The 22,104-nt window shown below is 36.8% G+C and overlaps 2 protein-coding genes across 2 annotated transcripts; one reads left to right on the forward strand and one right to left on the reverse strand.

Moving 5' to 3' along the window:
* Positions 1 to 456: 456 nt before the first annotated feature.
* LOC122307717 (mitochondrial intermediate peptidase, mitochondrial) lies at positions 457 to 12,634 on the forward strand. Its single transcript, XM_043120776.1, has 17 exons — positions 457 to 843; positions 936 to 1,017; positions 1,171 to 1,223; positions 1,332 to 1,386; positions 4,539 to 4,677; positions 4,774 to 4,828; positions 4,978 to 5,197; positions 5,469 to 5,564; positions 6,300 to 6,419; positions 6,524 to 6,649; positions 6,902 to 7,057; positions 8,906 to 9,022; positions 9,994 to 10,119; positions 10,351 to 10,418; positions 10,917 to 11,052; positions 11,156 to 11,321; positions 12,040 to 12,634. The coding sequence occupies exons 1-17, from the start codon at positions 641 to 643 to the stop codon at positions 12,291 to 12,293; spliced, it is 2,172 nt and encodes a 723-aa protein (XP_042976710.1). The 5' UTR covers positions 457 to 640; the 3' UTR covers positions 12,294 to 12,634.
* A 524-nt stretch (positions 12,635 to 13,158) lies between these two features.
* LOC122307547 lies at positions 13,159 to 21,005 on the reverse strand. Its single transcript, XM_043120472.1, has 3 exons — positions 20,786 to 21,005; positions 20,223 to 20,449; positions 13,159 to 13,644 (listed from the first exon to the last, which is right to left on the reverse strand). Exons 2-3 carry the CDS (start codon positions 20,403 to 20,405, stop codon positions 13,378 to 13,380), a joined length of 450 nt encoding a protein of 149 aa, XP_042976406.1. The 5' UTR covers positions 20,406 to 20,449; positions 20,786 to 21,005; the 3' UTR covers positions 13,159 to 13,377.
* Positions 21,006 to 22,104: the final 1,099 nt, after the last annotated feature.

The raw sequence follows: 22,104 nt of genomic DNA on the forward strand, positions 1-22,104 counted from the left end.
ATAATATTGAGCTACATTGTTACTACAAGAACTTTCTTTCAAATTCTGATCTATTCAAATCTTAGAAAATGCCAGTCTTACCAATAGATTTTATCACTGAGTTTTACCGCTTTCACTTTTTTATTTTTTTTTTGTTAATATTATTTTTTTACTTAATAATTAAATAAGTATTTTTTAATAATATTATAAATTTTTTTATTTTTCTAAAATATTTAAAAATATTAAATAAATAAATATAAAAAAATACAAAAAAAATCTCAAAATTATATAAGCGGGAGCTCCAATAGAAGCCGTCGGCGGTGGGACTTGGGAGTACCATCGCCCTTCAAACCCCTTCAAAAGCCCGTAGGATAAGGCTAGTGTACATGCTGAGCGCCCTCCATTGCAAATTTTTTTTATATTTAAATATTTTTAAAAAATAAAATAAATATTAATACATTTAAAATCACTTCTCAATTCATTAAATTAAAAATAAAAATCCCGAGCGGTACACTTCCGCGGTACCGCCCGGCGGCACACAAGCTTTTTCCAAAGCCCATAAACTCTCTTGGAGTTGGCAGTTACACAGCCCTAGACTACTCCAGCCACCGCCGGACGCAGTATCTCGGGAGCCACCGACCCAACCCAACCCAACCAGACCATGTGGCCCCTCATCTGCAGGAATGCCCGGACTCTCCGTCATAAACATTTTCTCGGCTCCCGAAACTCGAATCCTCCCTGTACCCGACATTACCGCACCTCCGTCGTCTCTCCGCAAACAGGAACCTCCATGGGCCTCTACGGCTTCGACCACTTGAAGTCCCCCAAAGGCTTTCAACGTTTCGTTGACGATGCCATTGAAAGGTTGAAGCATGACTTGGGAAACAAATGAATTAAAATGTAAAATTTTATTTATTTTAGTTTGATTTTAAATTTGTTCTTCTCGTATTTGTTAGGTCTGGGGAACTCGTTGCTTACATATCCGGCATGCCTTCATCTGCCGAAATCATCCGAGCCATGGATGAAATTTCCGATACGGTGGGTTCATCAGTGTATGCGTGCTTGTTTCGTATCTACTAATGCACATTTATACTGTAAAATCTGTATGTGTATGTTCATATTCATTTTTGTACGTTTATTGTTATAAGAGAATCAAAGCGCTATAATTATTGTTGGTGACTGATATCATAGGTTTGTTCGGTGGTTGACTCGGCGGAACTTTGTAGAAATACTCATCCAGACAGGTTGATCAAACGTAAATTACAACAGCAGTCGTGATAATGTTTTTTTGTTCTTTTTGTAAAATTTGTTTGTTCTAATGTGGATGCATTTTGATGGTTTTGGAAAATCAGGGAGTTCACCGAGGAGGCTAACAAGGCAGCGATGAGAATCAATGAGTATCTACATGTGAGGTGACTGGGGATCCAGTTTTTCCCCCTTTCCACTCCAATTGTCTTAATTGGCCCTCAGCCAGCTTATTTTATACGTTGTATTCATTCTTGTGGCCCTTTATATGGTTAGTATTGTCTCTGCATGTGCATGGTTTCCTTATGATGACAAAGTGTTTAAATGGCCCCATTAAGAAGTGGATTTTTAAGACGCAAATGTTTACTATGGCAAAGAGTGATAGCTTGGGACATTATATGGTGGGAGTAGTGGATGCCGTTGGTAATAATAAGATGCCTTGCCATGTTGGTTAATAATGCTTTTCTTTTGAGGGGATAAAATTTCAGATTGGAATTAGTTGCGATTGAATAGATGCACAACTATTAGTTGGAGAAGCATACATTGTCGAGCGGTAGTCTATAGATTATACAATTGAATGGAAACCTTCATTTGCGGAATTTATACAAGAAATAGTCCATGACTGTTGCAGTAGGCTGTGAGAAACCTTGTGTGAACATTTTTGGGCAAAGCTATATTTATCTTATGTACAATCAAAGCATTTTTTTTTTTCGGTTGAAGAATTCAGGCCCAGTTCAGGAAGTGTACATTTGGCTACATGAACAAATTTTTTGGGCAGTAAGCTTAAGTGTGCAGATCCATGCAAGAATGTTGCGCACACTTCATTTGTCTAATGTAGGAGCCAGACCCCTTCTTGCAGCAAGATTCCATATGGTCCGAGGTCACAAAGGGAAACCCTTTTTGTTCTGCTGTTGCGAGACACCTTAAAGCTATATACTCTTTCATTACAATCCAACTCAAGTTTACCCATAAGAACCCCAAGGGGTTGGCCCAAGTGGTGAAGACCTTGGTCTTGGGGTATCACTCCATTCAAGGTCTAAAGCTCAACACCTCATGGGTACAAACAATCTTTTGGGGCTACACCCCCTGGTGAAAAACCAGCGATTTAACCAGTTCTGTGTAGAGAAACTTCCGAGGGTGCGGTGCACAGGACCGGTGTTTACTCTATAGGGGTGGGTCCAAAGGGCTCTGCCTTGAAGAGGTTCCCTGACATCAAAAGAAAAAAAAATGTTTACCCATAAGCACAATAGATCTATTTGCTAACTGGAGAGGGTTAAGCCCACCACTCATAGCAATGTGAAAGATGGTTCCTATTTGTCTAGTGTAGTGTTTTTGGAGGGAAAGGGATGGTAGAAATTTTTAGGATTGAGAGAGGATATTGGAGGGGCTTCAAATTTTCTTTCTCAATGCTTTGTTCCTTTGGGTAGCCACTACAGATTTTAATGAAATTTCCATTCTTTTCTTGTGTCTTTTGTTTTAGTGTTACTATGTGTTGTGTATCTGGGCTATGCCTATTGCATTTTGTAATTGAATTTTAAATTGCTTATAAAAAAATACCTACACCCTACCAAAGTTGGATTGTAGGCCGCCCTGTCTATACCAATGTAATTAACCTTCTTGCATCAGTTAGGTATTAGTCCCTTGGATATCCTACTATATGATTTAATTTTAAGTATTGTGATTTTCATATGAGATCATAAACAGTTTGGTTTGTTACCAACTACTTTACATGAATTCATTTCCAAAATATTTGGTTTGTTACTCGGCTGAATTTTGTTGGCCAAGTAATAAACATTTTTATTGGAAAAGGCCTAGTTCACATGTTAAGAATTGGCCAAGAGTCTGAAGATTCATTCAACCTTGTTAGAGCTATGATTAGGAATGTTTTCAATGTTGTAGGTCTTACACTTGCCAGTAATGATTTATTGCCAGTGACACATGATTACGCCCAAAGAATAACGCGGTAGATATAGCACAGCTTTGGGGTGTCGATTCCACAGGGAGACAAATTAAAAGAATAGCAAGAGGAACAAAAAAACTAAAGAAAAATATTAAATAAATAATGGAGAACAAAGATTAATTTTAAATGTAAATTAAAGTGAAGTAACGGAAAAAGTACTCAAATTTGACAAACAGTAGAGCGTCGGGAATTCCTTGCACAAATCTGGTATTTTAATTATTCTTAATTCATTGGATAACTCAATTAGGAACTCAATTCCCGAAATTCACAATTGGAAGGTATAGATTTAAATCAAATGTAACCCTTTGAAAAAACATTCACCACTTTTAAAAAACGTAAATTACTACCCCTATTGATAAAATCCAATGACGACAATATACTCAGGGAGCGATATTGCAGCAAAAAACTAAATCAATATAGATAAATAATTGATCCAAACATAATCAAAGAACTAATCCATTCAATAGAAAAAGCATGACTGAATCCATAAACAGAATAAATTCTATGATTATTCGGAGAAGAAAACATCAACGATGAATTGAGAATGATAAAACAAAAGAGTTTTAGCAATTGAAAATCAAATACATGAATTAAGAATGAATTAGAAATACCATATAATGTGCAAGTTCTTCCCTAACCCTACTTGAGAATTTAGTTACTCATAAATATACTGGACAACAAAAATCTCCAAAGAAAACCGAAGCGAACGGTGGCCATGGAAGTGATTTTCTCCTCTCTTCAGATCTGCCTCTTGTGCCTCCGCCCCTCCATTTGGTGCTAATGATATACTTATATAGGGTAGGAAAGAAACCCTAATGTCCTCTTAATTTCCGCATAAAAAAATCGCTTAAATTTTAGGACTTATCTTAGCAGCCACGTAAGGCTTTCAAGAGTTCGAATTTGGAAATCCTTATTAGAGACAAAGTTATAGCCCTTTAAGATAGCTTTCCAATGCATCAAGAATCGCATCAATCCGATATGTGAGTAAAAAGATACAGCCAAAAGACTGAAGAATGTCCAGACTGTCTCCTAGCGAATTTCGGACTTGGACTTCTTGTGGTTTCATTTTGTGATTTTTTTTCTTTTTCTTTTCTTCCAAATTGCTCTCAAACTCCATGAATGTCTACCTTTGAATTTGACTGGGCTTGACTTGCTCTTTTATAAACTCTGAAATTAAACATAAAAAAAACTGCTTGGGAGTATCCCAACATAAATAGAAATTCAATTAAAGAATACACATTAATTCCTATGATTTCTATTCATATTTTAGCATTTTAGTCCAATAATAGGGTATTTAGAGTGCACTTTCGCACACTTATCAACACACTTGGTGTATTTTTCTTGCTGGATGCAGTATCTCAATACCAATCATGTTCTTTATGATGCGGTCAGAAAAGCTGAGCAAGAGGATCATCTGCTCACAGAAGAAGCTCAAAGGGCAGCTCATTACCTACGTGTTGACTTTGAGAGGGGTGGAATCCATCTCTCTGCTGGTATGTGTGCATGTTCTGTTTTTATTTTTTATTTTACTTCCACTCATCAGAGGTTCTCTGCTTCAGAAAATTAATTTTTTTAGTATTGCTTTGCAGATAAATTAGATCGAGTGAATCAACTAAATATAGAGATTTCTCAGCTGTGCAGGGAGTAAGTATGATATTGTAATCAATCTTCACATTGATTTCCAATGTATCTAGTGATTTTATGACCAACATTGAGAGAAGTCATTATTTATCCAAGTAATTAAATATAATCATTGACCATGTTCCATCTTTTATGCATTTGGTTTCGGTCAGGTTCAATGAAAATATTATCATTGACCCAGGTTCTGTGGATATATTTCCTTCATCACGCATCCCCAGAAGTTTGCACCATCTTGTTAAGCCCATTTACCGTTCCACATCTATTATACCAAAGAAGTTGCAGCCAAGGGATAACCTGAGAGAGAAGGGATTTCAGATAACAACAGACCCACATACCTTATCTTCTGTTCTACAACGGGCACCAGACGATGAGGTATCTTTCATCTTACTTTTTAAAATGTGGTACCTATGTTTTCTGATTCTTGACATGAGGACTCTGCATAACTTTGAATGACACTAGCTAGAAGTGGGTCTATGACTGCTAATTTGGCAAGTCACTTAATCCTTTTGATGCCTTATCAGTTTCTTATATAATTTCACTGTGAAAGAATCAGGACCCTTCTGCGAGAATTGAGCTTTGTGCAATAGCAGCCCCTTTCTAATTGTTAACAATGTTAATTTGTTTTCCTTGCATTTTTTCCCAGGTTAGGAAAATGGCCTATGTCCAAGGCAACTCTGTCCCGAATGCAAACCTTGGAATTCTTGAGAAGCTTATATCTGCTCGCCATGAGCTCGCTCAGGTTCTTTGCCTTATTTGCAGCTCTGGAAATTAGATAATACTGCATGCAACCTGATTATTTCTGATTGGTTTAATTTGATAACTCACAATGCCTGTGAACGACCTGTATTTTGAATTTTTGGTGAGCTTGAAATTGAGACATTTCATTTGCCACTGAGGAAAATTTTCTTTATTGCTTCCTGGTGGTTCCTTACTAATCTTCTTCCAGGGTTGAATTATATATTAGTTGGTGGGAATTTTTTTTTTGTCAATCCCAAGATGGAACTAAAGCCTTGCTAAATTTTGATGCCTTAGTTCACCATGCTGAGTTTTCTTTTCTATGTGGTTCTTAGTGGTCAAGTTATATATAGCATTGTGAAGCATGTGCATGCCTTGGGGCTTAATGAAATATTTAATGGTACATAATTTGTCCCCTCGATACAAATTCAACACAGTAAGTTAATATCACCAAAAAAAAAAAAGGATCAACAAAATGTGGCACTGGTACTACATTGTCAGAAATATGCAGAAATAAGATTTCAAGTGTTTATTAAGTTATGATTTAATTTAAGAAAATGTAAGATTTGGAAACCAGTAAGTTCACAATATGACTAATTTCACAAAGAGATGGCAAGTTTCTAAAGTTTACACTTTCTAGGGCTTAGTGTTGCAAGCAAATATACTGGGATGAAAAAATTGTAAGTGTCATTGATTAATGTCATAAGCCCTTCCTCTTTCATATTATTGGTGAATGCAGATAATGGGGTGTAGATCTTATGCCGAGTTTGCTGTGAAGCCTAACATGGCTTCCTCGCCAGCAGTTGTGATGTCCTTTTTGCACGAGATGAGCAAGATGGTCCGGCCCAGGGCTGATGAGGTATGGAATTCTTTTAGACATTCTGAGGTATGAAAGTGTTGACACTCGTAGTGGTAGATTATGTTGCTGTGTATTGCTCTTAATTGATGTTATTTTCACATTAGGAGTTTAAGAAAATTAGGGCTTTCAAAGGGGAAAAATGTGGTAAAACATTTGGAGATTTAGAGCCATGGGATGAGGCATACTATACATCATGGATGAAGTCTTCCACCTATACCTTGGACTCTTCAGTAAGTCTCAAACTCCTTTTTGTTTTGCATGAAATTTATGTATTTATTTGGATCAGTTGTTTATTCATGAAATCTATAATGGGCAGGGTTCTTTCTTATTCATTTACAGGGCAGTGAGCTTACGCATTTTTTATAGGTTAATCCATCCTATAGAAAATCAAGTCCTCCAAGCCTTATTGTGAAGAAGTTATTCATAAAAAAAAGGCCCATCCATAATGTTCAAGTTCTACTTTCGTGATTCTTTGATTGCAGGTTGTGGCATCTTATTTTCCTTTGCCGCAATGTATTGAGGGTTTGAAAGTGCTGGTGGAGTCATTGTTTGGTGCAACATTTCGTAGCATTCCACTGGCTCCCGGTGAATCATGGCATGAAGATGTGCTTAAATTCTCACTTTATCATCCAGAAGAGGTATCCATAGGAATGTAAATTCTTGGTGATATGTTGAAAAACTCTTGAATTGGATTAGGCTGTGAGAATTTAAAATCAAGGTTTTAAATAAAAGTTGCTGGAACAATTCATATGATATTGGTTTAATTGTAATTAATGTATTTAAGCTTTGAGGATTTTTCTCCAACCAAATAACTTGGTTTTTGAACCTGACATTATTCCCTACACTTGATTATTTCAAATTCACATTTATTTATTTTTTGATAAGTAAACAAAGCGTATTAATTAAAGAATAAGCAAAGCCATGTTCACATATTAACAAACCCTAAATTCATCCATGAGTTTATCAATAGACAAAAATTGTAGTTTCCTTTCTTTGTGTAATCCTTTTTTTTTTTTTTTTTTTAATTTTTTTTATGACGGGGTAGCCACCCCACAGCAAAGCCCTTAGGACTCACCCATGGAACCTAAACCCCTGGTGAGACTAGCCCAGCAACCCACCACCATGGCCTCCTACTTAAATCGCAATTTAATCCCAAGGGGAATTGAACCTGTGACATGGGGTCATGCACACAAGTTTGCCCTTAACACTTGGGCTACCATCAGTGGGTTAAAAACTATGATCCTAATCATTCTCTTTAGATAATTTCGTGTAAATGATAATTTGAGGCTATTTTGAAATATACAAAATAATGTCTATATATCAAGAACCTCTTTAATAGAATACAAATAAAATCAAGATTTTATGAGCTTTATGGAATTTTTTAATAATTCCCAGATCACTTCTCATCAATTTTACAGCATTATCTTCCTCTTTGTTTTCTGTTTCCTTTTTATAACTTTTAAGTTGTTAAAAGAAAAAGAATGAGCAAATAAATGTAGGAAAGCAAAAATAAGGAATTATTGTAGTTTTTTCTCTATCCCTGACATTTTATGAGTAAAATATATGTGAGGTTGAACTTTTGACATTTTTGACTTATAAAAAAACCTTTTGACATTTTTGTGGTGATTGAGTTCAGTTTGAGATTTGGGAGGTTGTGCCAGGGTGGGAGAGTCCGAGTCCAATTGGTTCATTCAATTTTTAAGGACTCCTGCTAAACTTGAAAAGCAATGTAGTGCTGCTCAGACCCCAAGGGTGTTGGCGGCAAACATTATTATAGATAGAGGAGGAAGTGAAGAAGAGGAGGAACTATTACAGTCACAAATGTGGTTTCTTTAGCAATTGTATTTGAGAGTGATGATCACTAAAATCTTGGCCTTTGAAGAAACTAAGGTCAACTATGAACTTAATCTTAAAACAATCAAAAGGATATAAGAACCTTTCCAATTTACCGGTATGGTTGCTAGAACAGGATTCCTACAAGATTAATGTAGAAGGATGCGATAAATTTAACACAGCCTTAGTGTGCCATGGCAGTTCTGTGATAATTAAGACCATAAACTTGAAACAGTAATACTTGACTTCTAACTTGTTTGCATGACTAAGAAGCACTCACTTGGATGCCATACGTTTTTACTTCATTATAAGACTCATGGCCTTGAACTTTATTTTCTTTGCTAATGGATGCTGTTATTTTTCCCATCAGTTCTGTCTAGTGTGTTGATGTTGGATAGTTTAATTTGGCTTTGGGATTTTAAGAGTAGATAATAGCTACTTTCTTTGGTAATGCACGGCGTTGCATCAGTCATAATAACTATTTACTGGCCTTAACATAAACTTCACAAGTCATTGCTTCTTGTTCTTCTCTCTTTTTCTGCACAGTTGCCAATATATTATATGCAGTCCTCACTCTTGTGCATGTCCAAAAATGTTTGCCTATTCCTCCACACATTTCATTCTTTAATTCTGCCACTCCACTTATGTTTCAGGGTGACTTGGGGCATCTGTACCTTGATTTATACTCAAGGAAGGGAAAATATCCAGGTTGTGCTCATTTTGCAATTAAAGGGGGCCGCAGGATTTCCGAATCAGAGTACCAACTTCCTGTATGTAAAAGTATATTTTTCCTCTAGTCAAGTTTTGTTATGTGTTATGTTGTTCTATTCATCGCACAATGCATACTTAATCCTTATTTTTCCTTGCACTTTCGCTGATGACATTGGTAATTATTGACATTACATACTTATCGAAAAATAAATATTGAAGTTGCATCAATTTTCGTAAAGCATCTAGTAAGTCTTGATGGATGTTTGTGTAATCCTAGTTATTTAGGTTTATGAGTTCTCTCTAAGGCTCCATTGGGAAAGAACCCCGAAAGAGTGGAGGGATGTAATATTAAAATTATGGATTCTAAGGCAAGGTTGCTGTTTTTCTTTTCATCACATTCATATTCAGTTGAAGTGAAGAAAATTAATTTAGTCTTTCACTTTATACCCTTACATATTTAGGGAAGGTTAAGCTAGTTAAAATGCGACGCCCTCATTGCTTTCCTCCTCTTTTTTATTGTCTTTTGCATCTATCTTCAGGTACGAAAAGAAGGAAAATTTGAAAATCAACTTAACAGCTTACCACTTGATCTCTTTTTATCCTCTCCAACAAACAAAGAGAAATGTCTATCTAATCTGTCTTCTCTTCAGTGTACCGCAATTTGATGATTTTCTACGTTCTTGGATGGTAAAGTGTGTAAGATAACGTACCAAACTAGCATTGGTTGATTTGGGTATGCTATATATGGTTGACAATTGCTGAACATATATAATAGAGGTGTGACAACAAGGACATCCCAAGCTCTCTTACTTTCTAAATTTCTAGTTTTATTGATATCTTCAATTTTGAATCAGTTACTAACTTACCTTGTACAGGAAAACATTTTTGTTTGACATGATTTGGGATTCATAATTTCTTTTTGATGTATAAACTTGATGAATGATCTTTTGTTAAACTTTTAGTTATCTCAATTAGCTTTACCAATAAAAAAAAGTTATCACAATTAGCTTTGGTTTTTCTGATACTGCAGGTTGTAGCACTTGTTTGCAATTTTTCTGGTTCATGTAATCCATCAACCGTGAGGCTTAACCACTGGGAAGTAGAAACTCTTTTTCATGAGTTTGGACATGCTCTTCATTCATTGCTTTCAAGAACGGTATTCTATTTTCATCTCTTTTACAAGTGGCATGCTAGCATTACCTTAACACAAACAATTATTACCTTATTGTAATTAATTTGATAATTGATCTTGCAAAAAAAATTGATCTTTGTTTTCCTTGTCATTAATTAACATCTCTCTCTTTTTTTTTTTTTTTTTACCTATCAAAAAAAAATTATTATATCTTTGTTTTCCTTATTGTAATTAATTTGTCAATTGATCTTGCAGGATTACCAACATTTTTCAGGTACCAGGGTGGTTCTTGATTTAGCTGAAACACCTTCAAACCTCTTTGAGTGAGTAGATTGTCGAAATTACCTGGTTATATAATCCTATGATTGCTGTTTAATGCTTATTTTAGCTTATGAAGATTAATGTACAAATACATGCAGTGTATCTGAATAGTTTGAGCAGGGCTACTTGTTACCATGTTGTAGTATGATTTTCCTTGTTTTGAACTGTAGGTTTCTATAAGTTAGTTATGTCCCGTCCTTTCTTTACAAATGGAGAGTATTTCACCGTGGGGAAAATGTGTTGAGCTACCTGCATTAAAGAATTGTAAATTCAACTTTCAGGTTTCAAAGTCAAAGCTTCTAATTATGTTTGACCATGAATATCTTTGCACTGGTATATAAAGAAAAGAATTGAAACATATAAATGGCTTGTCTGAAAACATAAGTCTGCTTGTGAAAAGTGTTGTAAGTGAGAAGGCCTTGTGAATACCTTGTCTGATTATCCTTATCACAATTTTTTGCTTTGATGGTAGTGATCATCATATTCTGGTGATTTTCAAGGTATTTTGCATGGGACTATCGAGTCTTGAGGACATTTGCTAGACATTATATAACTGGTGAAATAATTCCTGAGAAGTTGGTGGAGTCGATGCAGGGTGCCAGAAAGATGTTTGCTGCTACTGAATTGCAACGTCAGGTTTACAAATGTCCAAGGCTATTTATCAGCAAACCTTCAAGATAAAGCATCTTTGAAAAATGAAGCATTGAATGATCTTTGATTGTTTTTTCACTTTTGTCAGATCTTTTACGGCTTAATTGACCAAACGCTCTTTGGGGAGCAGCCAGCCTCACCAAAAGATACAAGCTCTATTGTTGCCAATTTGAAAAGACAGCATACTAGTTGGAAGCATGTGGAGGGCACACATTGGCAGACCCGATTCAATCACCTCCTGAATTATGGTGCAGGTATGTCTGAAATCACATAAACTTCTAGAAATGCTCTGAAAGTTGAAAATTTGAATATATATTGGCTCTCACGTAGTATTTCTGAGTACATTACTTGGCTTCTAACTTAGCTGTGCTTCTCTTCCTTTGTGGAGTTAATTATTTGATTGGTTGGTGAAGCAATTATTGGTATATTGAAAATCTCCCGAAGTTATTCTTTTTTGTCAGAAAACAATGGGTACTACCCTATGTTAGTCCTTGGAACTGGTTAAGGCTTTATAAGTACTTATGGAACTTTGGGAAAGAGATATTCTGATTGACAAAGATTGGATAATGCTCTATTTCTGATGTTCCAGGGGCAATTATAACATGTATAACTTGTCCATTTCTGGGTACAAATGCATGCATAAAGAAGTTTCCACTTGCTGTTACAAGCAATGCCTTATATTAATTGATATGTAACATTTCTATTTCTGTAAATGGTACATATATGTGGTCAATTTCTAGTGTCTGGAGTGCGGTGCTTTTCAATCTTCCAGTCCAGTGATGTAAATGATAAATTAACTCTTACTTTCCCTCAGTTTTATCATCATCGTTGAAAAAAGAAAAAATTACTGCTGCTACATGTGCTTAAATTCTGGAATGTACTGTACTTCAATAACTTCTCATCCAGAACTTAGTTTTAGATTTTCTTCCTTCCACTGTGGAAAAGATTGATTTTTCACTTTATTTTGTTCAGGTTATTACAGCTACTTGTATGCCAAATGTTTTGCTGCAACCATTTGGCAGAAGCTGTGCCAGGAGGATCCATTATCTTTAACCACCGGAAATGCCCTAAGGACAAGACTTTTTCAGCATGGGGGAGCCAGAGAACCAGCTAGTTTGTTGAATGGTCTTGTAGGAGATGGCATTTTAAGATATTGTGATGGAGGAATTGTTCCGGACATAACGAGCCTTTGTGATGAGATGAGATTGAGTGAAGAAGGTGTTTAAGAGTAGCTCCTCATCACCAGGGGATGTGAAATTAAATAGAGAAAATAGGAAGGGATCGGGTTGGGTCGGAGAAGATTGGAGGGTGAAAACAAAGGTTCCCATTGAAGGTGAGACAGCTTATGTACCGGACTAATAACTGTCATGCAAGGATGCCTTGGGAAAGTTAGTTTGTGATGGCATCCCTGCTACTCAACTTGAGAGGAACTCAAAAAATTTTGTTAGCAAGTTTTTGCTGTATGCTTGGACATATTTGTCAGCATACAACAAATTGCACCTTTAGACCACCCAACCCTTTTCAAGAATTTTTCCAGCTAGCTCAATTTACTCGTATTTTTCATTTATTACGAGATGCATGATCTTAAATTTGTCATTTTTCATTTTACTACTATTATTATATATTATTTGAATTCTTTTTAGTCTGAAGATGAATTCACTTATCGAAAAATTCTACTCATCACTTTTACATATCACAGCACGCTTTTTTTTACCGTACTTTTTTCTTCCTTACCAAATGTGTAGTATATGAATAGTATATGAATGATGAATAAAATAATTCAATTAGCTCAAGGGAAATAAACAAAAAATAAAATAAAAATAAGTAATTTGTAAAAATGATAGGTAGCAAAGTCAAGATGCCATCCATGTAAAAGATGGAGAGATCATTCTGATGATGATACTGTATTATTTGACTTTTGAAATTAAACGAATCCATTTCAGATTCGTATCCATATTCAAAACTGGTCATCGGTAACCGAGATGATGACTAAAGGCATAAGCATTGATCAATTTGATCCTTCGGCCCAAAATGTATCGCGCACCCAGAATCTACCTTCTGAGATCCTTCCCACTAACTGATCAATCAAAGTTCTCAAAATAGCCTGTTTATTGCTAATGACAAGACTAGTTTAAAAGTGCATGTGCCAAAATTCAATGACTAGAATGGCTTAGTTCTCGAGTTTCCCATACATGTCACAGCCTGCCAAGTTATCACACCATTTGGAAGATGAACTCTCTAGAGTTATCATACCGCTCTGGGATCCCACTGTAAAAGGAGAAAACCAGCATCATTCAGCATCCACCATGCTCACTGCTCTTTACTCTGCTCTTGGTCCGCATCATATTCATCGTCGTCGTCATCATCCTCATCAATGTCCTCGTCATCATATAGGCTACTCCGAGAAAATTTACTGAGCTCACGTTTCCCATCATCCTCACTTAGAAGTTCCAGCCCATATTTTGTGTCACGGTGTTTAACCAAAAGCCAACGCAGCAATCTGTCTTCCTTGTTAAGGTAATGCAGCTCTTTGTTGATGTTGGGTGTAGCCATCATTGTCATCTGCATCAGTCGACCCTGTAGGAGGTATAAAAGAAGCAAAAGTCTGTTATTTATTTCAAACTAATTATGAATTAGACGAGTTTCCTGTTTGATTAAAAAAGAAATGGACCATTTGTATCGATTATGCATTTGAACTTGCTGAGGAAGGAGTATAATGGGGTTGTATAAACCCTACCCCTACCAGTAATGAGGGAAGGGACTGCAATAAGACCTACCAAAACATAAGAAAAAGATCTCCATATCATCACATCCTATGAAAATCAGTGTTTGACAAAGCTAAACCAGCTTAACAGGTGCAAAATGAATTAACCTCAAATTTTGATCTACAAATAAGAAAAAGATCTATGTAACAACCTCCCATGAAATGATTGTTTCACAAAACTGGTTTTTTTTTTTTTCTTTTTTTTTTTTTTAAAAAAAAATCAGTAAATAAGAATTTACTTATTAAAATGATATTAAGGCCCATATTGTGAATTATTATGAGAAGTTGTTTTCAGAAAATTTTTCGTGCAGACCAAAACCAGATAGCCTTGTTTTTAATTCTTTAGAGCAGGCAGATGCTGTGTGGCTGGAAAGAGAGTTTGAAGAAGAAGAAGTCCTGGATGTGGTTAAAAGGTATGGATAAAGATAAGGCACTGGGTCCAGATGGGTTCTCTTTGGCATTTTTTCAAGAGTGCTGGGATGTTGCTAGAGATGATGTCATGAAGGTGTTTGCCGAGTTTCACTCTTATATGAGGTTTGAGAAGAGTTTGAATGCGACTTTCATTGCTCTAATTCCGAAAAAGGCAGGGGCTGTGGAGATAAGAGATTTCAGGCCTATCAGTTTGGTGAATGGTGTTTATAAAATTGTTTCTAAGGTGCTGGCAAATCGATTGAGTAGGGTGATGGAGAGGATAATTTTACAATCTCAAAATGCTTTTGTGAGAGGGAGGCAGATTTTAGATTCTGTTTTAGATGCTAATGAATGTTTGGAGAGTAGATTTAAGTTGGAGAAAGCTGGTATTCTTGTTAAACTGGATATGGAAAAATCTTATGATCATGTAAGCTGGGATTTTCTTGAATATTTGTTGCAGAGATATGGCTTTGGAGTTAAATGGTGTTCGTGGATGAAGTATTGTGTATCGACTTCTAAATTTTCTATTTTGGTGAATGGAGAACCAGCTGGTTTCTTTTGTAGTTCTCGTGGTTTGAGGCAAGCCAATCCCATTTCCCCTTTCTCTCTGTTATGATTATGGACGTTTTGAGTAGAATGATTGAGAAGGCTGTGGAGGGTAATTTTCTGTCTAGTTTTTGGTGGGTAATGAGACAAGGAATAGATTAAAGATTTCTCATTTATTATTTGCTGATGATACCCTGATTTTTAGTGAGTCTGATTCTGATCATTTACGTGCTTTAAGAGCACTATTGCTGTGTTCTGAAGCTGCTTTGGGGTTAAGAGTTAATTTATCAAAGTCTGAAATTGTTCCCGTGGGTGATGTTCAGAATTTATCAGATTTGGCAAATTTACTGGGGTGCAGAATCTCTTCACTGCCTTTGAGGTATCTTAGGCTTCCTTTGGGGGCTTCTATTAAAGTTGTATACATATGGGATGGGGTGATTGAAAAAATTGAAAGGAGGTTAGAGGGTTGGAAGAGGATCTATTTGTCTAAGGGGGGAAGATTAACTCTTATTAAAAGTTCTTTGTCTAACCTGCCCACCTATTTCCTTTCTCTTTTTCCTCTTCCTGCAAGGGTTGAAAAAGAGAATTGGGAGTTTATTTCGGAACTTCTTATGGGGTGGTAGAGGAGAGGGAAAAAAGTTTCACTTGGTTAGTTGGAAGAAAGTTTGTCAACCATTGGATGGTGGTGGTTTGGGGATTAAAGATTTAAAGGTTTTTAATAGAGCTTTACTTGGGAAATGGCTTTGGAGATATCATTTGGAAAGTGAAGCTCTATGGAAAAATGTGATAGATGTGGAGTATGGAAGTTTGTGGGGAGGTTGGTGTTCTAAAGCTTCTAGTGGAGCATATGGGGTGAGTTTGTGGAAATTTATTAGAAAAGGATGGGATTTCTTCTCTAACAATTTTAGATTGAAGGTGGGAGATGGAAAGAGAATTCTCTTTTGGCATGATTTGTGGTGTGGGGATACTGCTCTCAAGCTGGAATTTCCTGCCCTTTTCAGAATTGCAAGGGATCAAAATGCAGCTGTTTGTGATTCTCGCTGCAGCAGCAATAATAAGGTTGAATGGAATGTTATTTTCAAAAGCGATGTTAATGATTGGGAAGTGGATATTTTCAAAAGCGATGTTAATGATTGGGAAGTGGATGAAGTTCAGGCATTGCTGGTTAAACTTTACAACTTAAAGTTGGTGCTTGAAAGGGAGGATAGCATGATATGGACTTCTGCTGGAAATGCTAAGTTTTCAGTTTCATCCTATTATAGAGTTTTGTCAAGTCACAGTAGTTGTGTTTTGCCATGGAAAAGTATATGGAAAGTGAAAGTTCCTCCCAAGGTTGCTTTTTTCTGTTGGGTGGCTTGTTTGGGCAAAGTTTTGACAACTGATAATCTTAGAAGGAGAGGATTGTTTATTACTGACTGGTGTGTCATGTGCAAAAGGGATGGAGAATTAGTAAATCATCTTTTCCTTCACTGCGAAGCGACTAGATTCTTGTGGGATGAGGTTTTGAGCTGGACAGGTTTACATTGGGTAATGCCCAAAGATGTGGTGGATTTATTGGTAGGATGGAAGGGTTTGAAGAGCTGTAAGAAGGTGGTGTGTGTTTGGAAGATGATTCCCCCTTGTCTTATGTGGTGCTTATGGATCGAAAGAAATGGGAGATGTTTCAAAGATAAAGAACGCTCTTTGGAAGAACTTAGGGATTTTTTGTTGAGTACTTTGGGTTTTTGGGCTAAAGCTTATGTAATGGCAGATAATTTTCGGGCACCCCCAGTTTTGTCTTAGCCGGAAAACTTAAAACCTTGAAAAATGATCTAAGAACATGGAACTTGGAAACATTCGGGAATCTAAATAACCAAAGATACACTTTTTTTCAGGAACTGCAACTTTTTGAGGACAAAGAAGCATCCGTGGTCCTCACGGCTGAGGAGAAGGAAAGGAAAACAGTGGTGATAGCCGAACTGGAAAAAATCACGCTTTTGGAGGAGATATCCTGGAGACAAAAATCAAGAGCCCTTTGGTTGAAAGAAGGGGACAAATGCACTAAATTCTTTCATAGTGTTGCCAATTCTCATAGACGAACCAACGCCATTGAGGTTCTACACTCCGACGGGAGGATTATCTCCAACAGGGCAGCCATCAAGGAACACATTGTGCACTTTTACGACCAGTTGCTTAAAGAGCAACATTCTTGGCGGCCTAAGGTAGATGGGTTGGCTTTTGACTCTATTGATGCATCAAGTGCAGCGTGGTTAGAAAGGCAGTTTGAAGAGGAGGAAGTGCTTAAAGTTCTAAAAGGGATGGAAAAAGATAAGGCCCCAGGCCCTGACGGTTTCACTATGGCTTTCTTTCAAGCTAGCTAGGACATCATCAAAGAGGACATTATGAAGGTTTTTTTCGAATTTCACTCTTTCCTGAAATTCGAAAAAAGTCTCAACGCCTCCTTTATCGCCCTTATTCCAAAAGGGCAAGCTCGGTAGAGCTGCAGGACTTTTGCCCCATTAGCTTGGTGAGTGGGGTTTACAAAATTATTTCTAAGGTGCTAGCCCAGCGGATGAGCACCGTTATGGGAGAGATCATATCGAAGTCCCAAAACGCCTTTGTGAAAGGGAGGCAAATTCTTGACTCCGTTCTTATTGCCAACGAATGTCTGGAAAGTCGGGTCAAAGCTGGCATTCAAGGTATCTTGTGCAAGTTGGATATGGAGAAAGCTTTTGATCATGTAAACTGGGACTTTTTGATACACATAATTGGCAGGTATGGTTTTGGGGAAAGGTGGTGTCAATGGATGAAACATTGTATCTCAACTGTCAGATTCTCCGTTTTGGTGAATGGCACTCCCGAAGGCTTTTTTTTTTCAGTAGCTCCCGGGGCCTGCGGCAAGGAGACCCTTTATCACCTCTTCTTTTCATCTTAGTAATGGATGTCTTAAGCAGAATGTTACATAGAATAGTGGAGGGTGGTCACATCTCGGGTTTCTCAGTGGACGGCTCCACCCATGGTAATCTCTCTATTTCTCATCTTCTATTTGCTGACGACACTTTGATCTTTTGCAAGCCAGACCCTGATCAGATCCGCTCTCTAAGGGCTTTATTGCTCTGTTTCGAAGCCGTCTCCGAACTCAAGGTCAATCTAGCATCCCATGAGAGTATACTGACTATCGATAAATTGAGAAGACGTGGCCTCTACCTAACGGATTGGTGCTTTATGTGCAAACACAACAGTGAGACAGCAGACCATTTACTTCTTCATTGTGAAGCCGTCATGGTATTATGGGATGACATCTTTGCAAGACTAGGCCTGGCATGAGTAATGCCTAGAAAGGTGGTAGACCTTTTGGCTTGTTGGAGAGGAATCCGGGGCAAGGGGCAGATTGCAGATATTTGGAAAATGGTGTCACTCTGCCTAATGTGGTGCACATGGACCGAGAGGAATAGTCGTTGTTTCAAGGATAAGGAGCGATCTCCGGAAGGCTTTAGGGATTTCTTTTACCACACTTTAGTCTTATGGGCATCCTCTATTGTACTGAATGGCACTTCTTTTTCTGAACTTTACACTGCTCTTCGCAGCTCTTAGCCTGTAGCAAGGCTCTTTGTATACCCCCTGTGTACTTGGCCTTGCCCTTTTTCTTTCTAATATATTTCTTCTTACTTATCAAAAAAAAAAATTTCTGAACCTGTTTTAGTTTCCTGGGTTTGTTTTCTTTTTGTTTCTGGAAGTTGTAGGTTTATCCTTTGTATACCTCCTGTGTACTTGGGCTCATGCCAATTTCTTCAATAATATTATTACTTACAAAAAAAAAAGTAAATAAGAATTTTATTGATGAGAATTAGAAATAGCCCAAGTACATGGGACATATACAAGAGCAACACCTAGGCATGATTGTTTCACAACGCTGGTTTTAACAGGTGCAAAATGAATTAACCTCAGATTTTCATGTAAACTTATGACTTCCTTCCATGAAAATAAATGGATGCGATTTTTTTCTTTTTATTTTTGATAAGTTACTATTTATTTTTTTATGGGAGAAAGAACAAAATATGAAGTGTGATCAGTTTAGTCCTTCACTCCAGTATGCTTAGCCTGTACGTAAAAGCTTTGGTCTAAAGCTTAGAAAGCCCATATCCCAAATATTAGCTTTCAAATTTATTTATTTTTTGATAGTTAATAAGAGTTTTATTACCACAAATATGCATAGCCCAAGTACGCAAGAGGTACACAAGAGCTTTCAAAATTAATTTAGTAACGCGAAACCTTCATTCATTAATGATCCTTACCAAATTTCTTTCATCATGAAAAAGTGCAAGTAAATCTCCAGTAAATATTGTTGCCAAGAAGATAGTTCTCACCCTTTCGGATGGCAAGGAAATTCAGTTTGGGACTCCTAAGAAAATGTAAGAAGTGTTTACCAGAAACCCGAAGATGTACCGACACAATCCCGAATCAAGCAAAGAACAACAATGCATTCAACACCTTTTCACCCCCCCAAGTGTTCGTTAGGGATCAAAATAGTAACTTCAGTAGTGTTAGATGACAATGACCCAAACTCAAGCAAACGGTCAATTTTGAATGCAAGAGTTTTGGTGTTTACATGCCAAATAGAACTGGATGCTTTGCATATGAAGAAACAGTAAGTCCAAAAGAAAAGGCAAACAAAAATGAAGAACCTGTAGTAGATATCAATCATACTGTTTTCTCAAAAAAAAAAGATATCAATCATACTGGCTAAAAAGAACTAGGCTTCAAAATGCAATTCTATAGTGTTTCCTGAGCACGAGGAACCTCTACAGCCAATTTTCCACTTCTAAGGATCAAGTGGTTATCCAACTGAAAGGATTAAGATATTTATCACACCAGACTAACACAGTTTCTGTTCTAGACTGAAAAAGTCCCCTGAGATGTGGCTTAAAGAAATTCATGATAAAGTTCTAGCACTGCACTCCAAAAATGATGATTTTTAAATCATGGTATTAAGCCAAATCCCTTGGGTCCCAACCTACTAGTCAAGAATCATGACACTGCCGATACCCGGTTTCCGTTAAGTTGATTCTTTCAAATAATCCATCATTCCCTTTTAAAACAAATATAGCACTTCAAGTTTTTCACATGTATACTTCCAGTGTACCTTGGCTATGCCTATCTTTATATCAATAAAATATCTTATTACTTATAAATATTTATATGTATATATAACACTTCAAGTTTCTCATTTTTCATTCTCACCTTGATCTATCCCAAAAGCTAGGTAAAGATAATGTTTATTCTTTTTGCACTATGCATCAAAGTTCACAGGGAAGAATGCTTCCATTATTGCAATTAAGTTAACCACTTTGACCTTAAGTTACAAGTACAAATGAGAAACACAACCAACAAAACACAAAATATAAGTTCCATGTTAACAAAGACAATATAAAGGCGAAAGTTTGCAAATTCACACCTGGTAGTACCTCCCATCAAGCTTCTTGATTCCATAACCCAATTGAACAGATCCAAAAGACTTCATGTCGGTGAGAACCCCATTTCGTCGGTAAATGTGTTTTCCTATTCGGGCAACCAAGTCCATTAAGGCCTCATTCGTCACATGGGGTTTCAATAGAAGCATACAATCATATAGAGGCATTTTTTTTTCCTCCTGTCCTCGTGCAGCTGAACCGGTCCTCTAAGCTGTTATCACATGGCGCAATTTAATAAACAAATGAAATCTCAAATCTCGCTTCAGACTAACCTTATACAGAATAAATTGAATTTTAACAAACCAATGAAATATCCGAACAAAATGAAAGTAGGAGAGCAGAAAACGGCGACACCGAATATAGCATAAAAAACAAAAATACAAATTAATCCAAAAGTCTTATTTGGTTGCTAGGAAAATTTAACACTACTAAAAATACTCAAAAGTCGTATCTTGTATAGCTCTGAAACATTCAAATTGTTCCTAACCAACAGAATTAACAAAGGAAAATGCTACTATGCCCGCTCCCCATGACCGCTCAAACTTACCTCTACTTATTATTTAAAAAACAAAACAAAACATAACACAAGCAGCACCCTCCCTCCCGTCGCCGAACACAGAAAATATGAAGAAAAATCAAAGGAAGCAAACTCCAACGATTTTCTGAAACCAGATGAAGAAAAATGTTAAGAAGCTTCCATGGGCTGGTTTGAAGATGTAAATATGGGAGCTTTGGATTGGGAGAGGCTGCAAAAGAGAGAAGAAATGAGCAGAAGAAGAGGGAATTGAGTTTTAGGGCTTCGGAGTTCGGGCTTGGCCAGACGACGTCGCATGATGGAAGGAAGTGGACGGCACCGTTTTGCTAAAGGAACGGCTGCGTTTTCATCCCTGGCATCAGACGGCTGCGTTTTGATAAACCAAGCAATGTAGTGCTAAACGATGTAGTTTTTATACTTTATGTTTAGGCTGTTATTGGGGGCAAATAAGTAATTGTGTTGTGAACTGTATATCCCTCTTATCTGAGCGGGGAGGAATATCGTTTCGTCAATTTGTGAATTGTGTTCGGCCAGAGGAATTGGGATCTCGAATCAAAGTTTTGAATCGAGATTGTAATAGACAAGGAATTAAAATAAAATATTTTGATATCGGTACTATTTTATATACCGTTTCGAAATAGTCGATATATAAATAAATTATATATATAGATTATATTTTAAAATAATAATCTGTATATGAATAAATTATATATAAATATGTATATATAACTTATAAATAGTTTGATTTGAATTAGAGGTCAAAAAATGAGTTTGCAGTTTGAAGAAAAAAAAAAAGCAAAAGTCGAAATTCTTACTAATTCGAAACAAGGGTCTTCTCTGTACCGTTTATCCAGCCAATATGGCATATTTCGACTGTACCGGCCAGTACGGTACAAAATTCAAAACTATGTCTCGAATACCCAAGGCATGGCCATTCTCATTTTCTTCCTAAGTTGATTATTCCATTGTTACTCTGTTAACTTACAGGAAATTAAGGGAGTCCTAACAAGTGGTATCCCAAGTTGTAGATCCTATACTTGTCCATACCTATACTGTTCCTTGTCCATACACACAACCATACCCATATACAGTGACCATTCACCTACACCAATCAATTTTCCTCTAGAACCATTCCTTATACAGAGACCCATACCCATATACAGAACCAAATACAAACACCATATACTATACGGCAACCAATTCTTATTTCCACACTTATGGCCGAAAATACAAGATCTAATAAATAGCAGCAGGAAAACTAACATCAGTTGGCTATGCAGGAGGAGATCCAGGATCTGAAAGGACAAGTGGCCCAAATCACCGACATGCTC

This window comes from Carya illinoinensis, chromosome 4 (genome assembly GCF_018687715.1).
Source record: "Carya illinoinensis cultivar Pawnee chromosome 4, C.illinoinensisPawnee_v1, whole genome shotgun sequence".
In the NCBI taxonomy this organism is placed as follows: Eukaryota; Viridiplantae; Streptophyta; class Magnoliopsida; order Fagales; family Juglandaceae; genus Carya; species Carya illinoinensis.

Coding starts and splice junctions, on each gene's coding strand:
- LOC122307717 (XM_043120776.1), top strand. CDS start 641: ATGTGGCCCCTCATCTGCAGGAATGCCCGGACTCTCCGTCATAAACAT. Junction 1,018..1,170: donor TGGATGAAATTTCCGATACG/GTGGGTTCATCA, acceptor CTGATATCATAG/GTTTGTTCGGTGGTTGACTC. Junction 11,053..11,155: donor CTACTGAATTGCAACGTCAG/GTTTACAAATGT, acceptor CACTTTTGTCAG/ATCTTTTACGGCTTAATTGA.
- LOC122307547 (XM_043120472.1), bottom strand. CDS start 20,405: ATGCCTCTATATGATTGTATGCTTCTATTGAAACCCCATGTGACGAAT. Junction 13,645..20,222: donor TTGATGGGAGGTACTACCAG/GTGTGAATTTGC, acceptor TACCTCCTACAG/GGTCGACTGATGCAGATGAC.